This window comes from Empidonax traillii, unplaced genomic scaffold, assembly GCF_003031625.1.
Source record: "Empidonax traillii isolate 1590-97213 ecotype Southwest subspecies unplaced genomic scaffold, ASM303162v1 scaffold334:size599637, whole genome shotgun sequence".
NCBI lineage: Eukaryota > Metazoa > Chordata > Aves > Passeriformes > Tyrannidae > Empidonax > Empidonax traillii.
In genome coordinates this window covers 486,104-495,898 of record NW_020955527.1, presented here as the reverse complement: position 1 = coordinate 495,898, position 9,795 = coordinate 486,104, and the positions used below count along the sequence as shown (strand labels likewise).

General features: G+C 40.4%; 1 protein-coding gene across 3 annotated transcripts in view; it reads right to left on the bottom strand.

The window, feature by feature from the left end:
- Positions 1–9,512, bottom strand: part of CP (ceruloplasmin) — a 17,702-nt gene extending 8,190 nt beyond the window's left edge. The window contains exons 1-11 of one of the 3 annotated variants that reach the window (XM_027891858.1): positions 9,438–9,512; positions 9,179–9,348; positions 7,574–7,818; positions 6,155–6,367; positions 5,506–5,679; positions 4,670–4,924; positions 3,331–3,496; positions 2,223–2,362; positions 1,520–1,660; positions 1,177–1,388; positions 536–686 (exon numbers count right to left, since the gene is read on the bottom strand). In XM_027891858.1, coding sequence (XP_027747659.1) covers positions 536–686; positions 1,177–1,388; positions 1,520–1,660; positions 2,223–2,362; positions 3,331–3,496; positions 4,670–4,924; positions 5,506–5,679; positions 6,155–6,367; positions 7,574–7,818; positions 9,179–9,333 — 1,852 coding nt within the window. In that variant the 5' untranslated portion in view covers positions 9,334–9,348; positions 9,438–9,512. The other 2 variants (XM_027891859.1, XM_027891860.1) reach the window with 2 other exon arrangements.
- Between the last annotated feature and the right edge of the window lie 283 nt (positions 9,513–9,795).

Here is a 9,795-nt window from a genome sequence, read left to right as displayed (position 1 = left end):
CAAGCACTGGCACAGGCTGCCCAGGGAGATGATGGAGTCTCCATCCTTGAAGGTACTGAGAAGCCATCAGGATGTGGTCCTTGCCAAGCCGCTCTGGGTGGTCAAGCTTGAGCATGGGGTTGGACAAGGTGACCTCCAGAGGTCCCTTTCAACCTCAACTCTTCTGTGATTCTGTGAAAAACATCATTTCAGCTACATCATCTGTAGGGCAGAGGTCAGTCTTCTCTAGCTGCCTGGTTGCATTCACAGAGGTTGCACATGGGCTGAAGACCTAATTCCTGCTTCTGTCTGCTCAAAGTGATACATAACCATGTAAATCCTAAACTGCCATGCAAGACACTGAACAGCTGGCATTGTACTTTGGACTACCACATTTACTTGAAATTGAATTGCATTGAAACGTTTTGTGGTTTTTTTCCACTGGAAAGGAATGAAATATCTCTGCCACTATACACTTTTTTAGCCTTCAACATGAAATCATAAAGGTAAAACCTTATTGTAGACATTATTTTTGGCTAACTAATAATTTTCTTACAGTGCATTTTGTTAGACTCTTGGAAATCTTCATCATCTTTTTCAGTTTTATCAGGATTTAATGTAAACATCAAAATATTGTCATCCAAGTACCAGCTCAGATTCTCATCAAATACTGTGGCAAGTAGAAAAAACTCCATGTCCACATTTTTCTGTTAAGAAGAAATAGCACAAAGGAAAATAGACATGAGTGAATAGAAAATGTCAGGAAAAAAATATCTCTGCTTATAATAATTTTTAAATCACAAAATAGGGTAGATGCATACACTGATACTTCATTCTGATCACCTCAAAGCTCTGTAATTGCTGTATCTGGTGAGTATTTGCTGCTAATGCTCTTTTTACCAGCAGGAACCACCTCTGAAAATGAATTTGTCTTTAAAAATCTCTACATTTTCCTAGACATTCTCATCCTAGCTAAGACTTGAATGCCAGCGGCTGCTCACAACAATGGTGTTTTCACAATGAAGTGACTCTCTATCTGGAGCTAGAATGAAAACCAAACCCACTTTCTTCACGTTTTGAAATCCCCTTAGCACATGGGTGAGACTGAGACATGGAGAGGAGGTGGTGCAATTCAGGAGGAGAAAGCAGGTACAGCTGTGACAACGCAAATGCTTCCATTTTTCTACTTTGACTGACCTGTTTCCCAGAGGAAAGAAGAGTTCCTTTCCTGCACACCAGGAGAGGACCCACAAGGCCAGAACTGGTGTCTCTGACCGCATCCACAGCTGAGTAATAAAGCCAGGTTAAGCACTCTGGGTCTTGGTCTGTGGGACCCACATGTTCTGGCACATTCCACTCATATGTAAACGTAGCACCGGGATTCACATGAGATGCTGGAGATTCGGTACCTCCTACAGAAATCACCATTGGGAATTATGTCAAGTGAACATTACTTTATCCCCTTTAACACATGGACAGTGAGACAGCACATGCTCAAGTGCTGCCGTGCCCCCCCATCTCCCCCGGGCCCGTGGCGCACCTCTGGGCACGGGGCCATACTGTGCCCCTGCTGTGCTCCGGCCATAGCTCACGCCGTGGGCCTGGATGCTGAATGGGCGGCTGGCATTGTTCCGGAAGGTCACCCTGATGCGCTCACCCACTTCAGCCTTGATAACAGGTCCTGGAAAAGAGCACACGGTCTAATTACAGGACATTTCTATCGACTGGCGTACAGGTCACCATGAACTTTGCTGCAATCAGCGGCTGGCTGCTTTCCCCCTTGCAGGGGAATGCCCCAGGCCTCCGTGGCATGGCCCCTGGCACACGGCCTGAATCACGTGGCAGCCCAGCAGCAACTATTCCCGGTTCACGTGGAGGCCCAGTGACTTTCAGGACAGTTCCTCCCTTTGGAAAGGGATTTACAGACATTAGCACCAATACCTGCCAGAAGCAGACAGGTTATCAATAGGACTAGAACTACCTAGCCTGGCCTTGGGGTTCAGAACCTGACCTTTGCAGACCATGGCATGCTCCCACAGGGAAGCTGGGCACCACCACTGCTTTGCCTCCAAGAGCTTCCTTACACCCTGGGGTGTCTCTTGGGGGAAGCCACAGGCACCAGCATCTGCAGGAGGCAAGGAGAGCTTAGGGCTCCTCCTTTGAGGTGGGGGCACTGCTTGCTAACTAGTGTGACTGTTTACTCTCATAAATCTTTGATATGAAAAAATTTTAGACTATCTTACCCAAGAGCCCAAGATGTGCTTCCTCTGCGAGTCTTTTTTTATGTTCAGTAAAAGAATCATCTGTGTATTCTTTGTAAATTGCTTTTTTATAAGAGCCACCAATCCTTGTCTCACTTTGTTCAAAAAAGATGTGAGATTCACTGTGTAAAAGAAATTGCAATAGACACAAACAGTTCAAGTCATAATGCTCAGCTGTCCAAAGGCAGTCAGGACCTCAACCCCGTTTTCTGAAGTATGACATGCCAAGTTTCTCTCTATTCGGTGGTCTGGTCACACATTTTTATGCAGTCCCATTAATATGAGCAGGAATACATTATCCTTCACTAATTTCTCTTTAAGAAAAAGCCACTGTGCTCTGTTGCCCTTACAATGCCAGTGTGCTTAAGAGAGTCATCAACAATGATTTCTAGTCAACATTTCATAACCTTGAGTTTACTTTTAATTAAATGCTATAAATAATCCAACAACAGCAGATAAAAATACCAAGAATATGTAACATCTAAATACAAAGTGAGAAGATTCAATCTACACTTCTACTCTTCAAGAAAGGACCTTTCAGTGTTTTACAAACACTATTCAAACAATGCACTGTGCCTTGTCCCTTGGGGAGGAGGTGTTTAACTCACAGATAAAAAATTTGAGGAATCAGTGTATTCAGGGATTGGACCCAGGTTTTAAATATGTAAACACAGCGCAAAGGGCAAAGCTATATTGTGCAGACTGTTTCCTAGATGAGATGCTGTTAGTGTGATTTCCATCAGTGAGGCCATGAGCATGAATTCCTAGCTTTGTTCTCTTACTCAGAATAATCAACCCTCTTGAATCATCAGGGGTCACTGCCTACATGGGACATAATAATTAATCTTAATCCCAGTGAAATGACTAACATAGCAGCAAAATTTACAGTAAGATTACAAGGAAAACAATAGATCTAATTTGGTCTGATATTTATTCTAGCATTAATATTTATGCAGAGGTAAGGACAACGAGCAATTTGGCTTAAAAGTCAGTTCTACCATATGTCTTACCTTATTTAGCATGTTTAAATCAATTCTGCTTGGAAAATAAAAAACCATTTACCTGTCAACAATTTATTAGAAGCATTTACCTGTCAACAATTAATTCTTGTCCTGTAAAATGGTTCATTGCAGATGGGCCATAATTCCAGATGATCTCCTCAGCAGCAATGAAGTACTGTCTTATTTTTGTACTCTCATTGTGATCTGGTGTGGATTTCTTACAGTCTTTTACTTTAAAAAGGGCCTGCATACCACCTGGGAAAAAAAAGAGGAGGTAGAGAAACCTAAGGAGAAGGAATTGGACTTTTGTTTTCTGTTCTCCTCTTCCCACAGCTGTCCCTGGAGAATTCCCACACCACTGATGGACGTGCAAATCACAAACAAAGAAGATGAATGTTATAAAAGAATGCATGCCAGCTGAGCTAGGAGAGACCCAGCTGTGGTATCTACAGCAGGTAAACAGGTATGGTAAAGGGCTTTCTGCTTGTAAAGCTGCAACTGGCACAGCAGAGAAGATTAGGGTAGGGTGGACGCAGTTCTGTTGATGAGCACTTCGGCCAAGGTCAGATGCTACCAAACTAAGGATCTTCCATCTAAATCTAACCAAGAACTTACTTGTGAAACTGCTGGGTCTCTGAACACTAAGGGAATGGCCTGTTAGCAAATCTGCTTGCTGGAGATGCAAATAGTATAGTAAAGAGAGGCCTTTTACAGCAATACATTAGGTCAATTTGTAGGATTCAAGTCGTGCCCAGGATGCTTCAACTGTATCAGGAAGTTGCTGGATGTGATAACTATTTCAAAGTTTATAATCTTTGTGCTGTTGAATCTGTAGGTTACATCATCCTTTTTATATTAGAATTTTCAAATCTTGGAGAACGATTTTCAGTTCTATACTCTTTCCCACTTTTGTGACAATTTACTTCTTTCCCTTACAGGGATACAGATCATTCAAAAGCATGGAATTAGCTTCTAAGTATCTCATACGGTTGTCAAAACCTGAAAACAGGAAGGCACAGGGAAGAAGACAGAACATCTCTGCTTATTTGACAATTTCAGAACGTGTCTTTGTCTGCAGGGAAGTTGCCCCTTTCCAAAAATGGAACAAGCCCCAGCTTTTTTGTTGTCAAACAGAAAATTGCAGTTAGTTATTCTCAGTAAAAGGCAAACACTGTGCTAGTTTTTTGTCCAAAGTTGAGGCTTGCAAAAGTGCAGCTGTGCTAATTGCAGCTCCCTGAGAGTAAGAATTCGCTTGATTTTCATGGCTACATGCCCAAGCCCATCTAACGTACTTGTAGGAGTTTCAGTTACTAAGAGAGTTTCGTTACCCAGAGGAGAATATAACTAGTCAGGAGCCCTGCCAAAGTGAGTCAGTAAGCTTTTAGCTCAAGCTAAAAAACATTCTGATCACCGAAACTTTTACTGTACCTTCAATATGGTCATTCACTTGGCAGCTAAGCAGCCATTCCCCAGGGCTCCTTGGTGTCATGACAGCATCAACGAATGTGGCTGGGAAGAGGCTGATGGTGTCAACTCGATGATGCCTTTCTATTAAGGTCTGTCCATGAAAGTATGCTGAATGGACATCAGCTTCATTACCCATGCCAAAAAGATGCCATTTTACCTTATCTTCCACACACATTGTAAGGTTTGGTAGGTATCCATACATGTACCCGTTGATGGCTAAAATAAATGTTGTTTATTACAGTTAACTTCACAGGCCTTAGGATCTTTTCTTCAAAAGCAGGTATAGTACAACCATTGCTTTATTCTTCAAAATAGAAAGAGGCTTAAAAGAAAGCTCCACACCTTTGAAAGTGAGCCAATACCAGATATACACTTCATCTGCACAGCTACCTTTATGATTCTGGAATTCCATTGGCCAGAGCCAAAGGTATCTTTCTTGTTTACATTAACAATAAAACCTGCTTTTCTAAACTGTGTTATTATAGTACAGAGCTCAGGATTAGGAAACAGAACAAAGTAACACAACTCTGTTCAGAGTGCCTGGGAAACTACACTGGCAAAAAGCTCCTTGGCCCCTAAGAATTTCACATCACAACTCCAAAGGTGTGATTGTACAATACTTCCCATCACTTTTAATTTATTCTTTTTTTAATTTAAAAGGATCTTTCTTAATCCTCCAAGAAAAAGCCTTGATTGAAAAAAAATATTATCAACAATTCATCTTCATAAAAGACAAGACACAAAAACATTATTTCACCATATCAATGACAAGCAATATTATTATAATGTTCTCTTACAGTGCATTTTATTGCTTTCTTGGAAGTCCTCATCATCTTTGTCCACTTTGGAAGGCTCAGAACAGTATGTCCTGATATTATCCTCTAGATACCAACTGAGATTTTCATCCATCACAGAAAACATAAGGATAAATTCAGCATCAAAGTGTTGATCACTGTCCCTATTCATTGTACCTGAAAAAGCAAGCAGTATATTCAAAGTCATATTCAAAATCCTTGGTAACTGACATTTTCTGTCAGTTTTAACTGTAGTCTCAGTAGGGCTGGACAATGTTCTTGCCACTTTTCTTGAGTGTGACTTTACACATAAACTTACAGACCCACTCAGGAAACAAAAATCCCTTTTGATAGATAGTATAAAATAGTTGCACGTAAATCTGTTTCTTACATCAGTATTTATACTTCCTTACATGAACACATCTCACTCTTGGATTTGTGGACAAATATTCTGCAAATTATATTCACTGTCACACACAAAATCAAACTACTTTCTATACTATTGAAGGCAACTAATTGAGAAGACCAAAAGCTGTTATTTCCAAATCAACTGTAATCTTCTCCTCTTCCAGTAAATTATTTCACTGATATTTATCAATGACCGTTATCAATCACCTTGGATATGTACCCGTTTACTCACTTATTCATTTACCTTTCCTGCAAATTATTAAAGGCCCAACAAGCCCTGAAGCAACATCTCTTGGAGCATCTACGTGGGAGTGGTAAGCCCTGGTTATGCAGTCTGCATCTCCTGTAGCTGGACCTTGATCTTCTGTCACGTCCCAGGTGTAAGTGTACTGTTCTCCAGGCTCCACAGCATCATCTCTCTTTTGCAAATCTTTAGTGGCGTCAGGATAAAAAGCACCTGAAGATGCCACACAGCCACTGTTACCACAACATATTCACAACAGGGTGTCAGGATAGCACCTGTTATGCTTCAAGTTCACTACATGTTGGAGTAAAATGAACTGAACATCTGAATACAGGTTAAAAACCCACAACTTTTAAATCGGGGGAACAGATGTTTTCTTCCTCCTTAGGAATCTCTTCATTTGCCTTTGAAGTCCATAGGAGTACTCCAATTAATGGCACATTAAAGTTAGTCCTTAATTTATCGGAAGAGGACTATGTACTTCTGGTAAAAAGATAACAATTCAAATATTTGCAAAACATTTGTTAAATATTAATCTTGGAAACTGTTTTAAAATATTGCATGTATCCTGAAGGATATTCCAGCTATTGCTGGAAGGACAGCAACAGAAAGAAGTTCTCAAAAGTGCGTATACTGCTACATAACATACTGTTCTGATCCCACAGAGTGTGACTATATCAAGACACACACTAGTTGTAATTAAAAAATTCACAAAATTTTAGAAGCGAGGCTGATACTTCATAAATTCTTCTAAGGAAAGATTTTTAAAGACTGATTTTGAGACATCATATTCACAACGATTCACACACTGTTTTTAAGGCCCAATACTAAAACTTTCAAATCAATATTCTGGTGCCATCCAATGAAGAAAATTCCCCATTGCCTGAGTGTGGCAAGACTGGCTATTGCAAGAACAAGCCATTACTAATCCCAAAGGCACCCCTAAATACATCTTGAAGTGTGCCAGACTTTCATCTCATTAATTAATTAATTACTAAGTGGTATCTGTTTCTCCATTTTAAGAGACTCTTATGTGTCATATATCATATACACAAACTTAGTGTTAAGAATTTGGAACTGTATGTTATTACAGTTAACAATATCTTCTCTACAACAGCATCAATTTTTCTTTTATATATCCATGCCTGAATCTCTTATATACCTTTATACCCTTATTTTAGTTGAAACACAAATACTGTTATTTCAGGTGAAATGCTGATCTAAAATTGTCACTTTTGGATTTGTGTTTCACTCTTGAAAAAATTCTCAAACTTCTTAGTTCCTATTTTAAATTGATTGTGTCCCAGTTTAAATCTTTATTTACTTGATCAGTGTTCTCTCTGATGAGAGAATATCACTTACACTCAGATGGATGATTAACTTTTGATAAATTGCGGGACAGGATGGAGTCAAGCCTACCTTCATTTTCTTTTGTATATCTTACACCATGTGGATGCAGCGTGTAGTTTCTGGAAGCAAAGTTTTTCAAGTGGACAGTAATGGAATCGCCAACTTCTCCCTTAATTATAGGACCTAAAAAACCCAGCCAGGAAGGTTTGTCAACTATCACATCATATAAATGATTGGTGTACTGATTGTAGACAGCCTTCTTGTAAGTGCTTCCAATCCTATGTGGTCCCCTTTTGAGAAAGACTTCAGCCTGCCTGTAAAGAAAATAGATAAACACATCTGTAGTGTCAGATACTCATTTTATATGTCAATGGTTTAAATTAAGAGGCTTAAATAAAGACCCATCCTCCACAGCACTGTGCACAACCACGAGCAGGCCATGTGAAGGAAGTTAATATTGCCCAAAAATGCAAGGTATTTTCTATGAGGCTGAGTACTGTTTGGGCGTGTGAGGAGGGAATTGTATGTACCTTGGCAAGTACAGACCTGAAATGTAATTAAAATGCCAATTCGGGTTCCATGAAACTTGGGGAGCATAAACTCAGTTGCAAAGGCTCAGTTTGTAGAAGTCTGAGTGCATGAGGCTTTTGAGATGCAAACTAAATCAAATATGTTATGGCTCTTACTGGACTATTTAAATAGCTACCATTTAGTTGAAGAGTATTCTTCTGCACTGTGCTTTTCCCTGCCCCTATAATCACCAATTTCCATACGCACACAGCCTCATAGTTAAAGGGCTCAGGAGAAGAAGAACTGGAGAACCTGAAAATGAGAAGTACAAAAAAAGGGACCAGCTCCATTGCAGGCATACAACCACTGAAAACCTGGAATTAATGCAGCAAGCTGCAGGTCATCACAGAGCAGAGAAAAGCAGTGAACATCAGTGGTTCGTTGTATTGCAGCGCAGCTTTGGATCTTTCTAATTTCTGATTTCTCTCGTCATTGTTTTTATTTTGGTATAGTCCTATTTGATTTTAAATGCACTGAAAAAATAGAAGGAAGGAACACTTTCTCTCTCTCAAATGCTTCTCTGATGCCTTTTATATCTGACTTCTCTTTGTTGATCATTCCTTCCTCCAGGGTGCTCCCCTCCTCCTGACGATACTCATCCTCAGCCTACTTACTGCACTCAGTCTGCCCAGGACCCTGCTTGCCTTGTAACAAGCTACCCAGCTCCTCCACTGTGGTGGAAGGACCCAGCTGTGCTGCTGCACCAGTGAGAACCACCCCTGCTAAAAATGAACAGCTAAAAAGGAAACCTGTGCACAGCAAGGAAGTTTTAAATTTGTCAAGCTTCTGCATTTAAAAACAACAGCAAAAGTCATCTCTTTGGCACTGGCATCTTAGACATTCAAAATTAAACATTAGACTTTTGGGATCTTTTTCTAGTCTCTTCTTAGTAAATATTTCATTACAACAAATTCACACCCCCTACATATTGCAATGCTTTTAACTAGCAGAACATTGGAATGAAGTTCTCAAGCAAGCCATGAAAAAGTCCACTGACACCAAGACTCATTTCACTGTCTTCACCAGGTTTTCAGTGTGGCCCCCGTGTCTAAACCTGCCGATGCTACAAAATCAAACTCAAGCAGCGTGAACTGCTTTACTTACTCTTCTTCTGCAAAAAGCTGCCCAGAGACAGCATTGGCACTGCCGGGTGCGTAGTTCCAGTCAGTCTCTGTAATGCCCAAGTAGTACTCACGGTTCACTGCCCCAGCTTGCCAACAGCAAGAAAACAGCAAGCAGCTTAGGAGAAATAGCTTCATTTTGCATTCCTCAACCTTGTGAAAAACGTGAAATAAAAACACAGGACAGGCCTGTGCAATTTGCCTTTATATGCTACTGTGTCTCCCACTCCCCACTTCCTTACCTCCCCCTCCCTGCTGCTGTTTGCTTTGGTGAACACAATAAAAACCAATTGCACAATGTCTCTCTCTGTGTCAAGAGCAAACAACAGATTCTGGTAACCTTGTCAGTCCAGATAATCTTCAAAGAAATTTTTTCTATTTCTGCCAGCCTGCGATCATGCACATCACCATTTAGACCGTCACAGATTGTAACTCCTGTCACTGAATTGAAAGCAGATTTCAATGGATTTACAGACTTAAGCCTAACTACATTCTTCACTATCTTCATGACTATCTCTATAGCTTGGATACTACTGAGAAAATAGTTCTTGTGAAATATGCCACAAGAACACAACTTCTCAAGCACACTGTGAGAAGCTC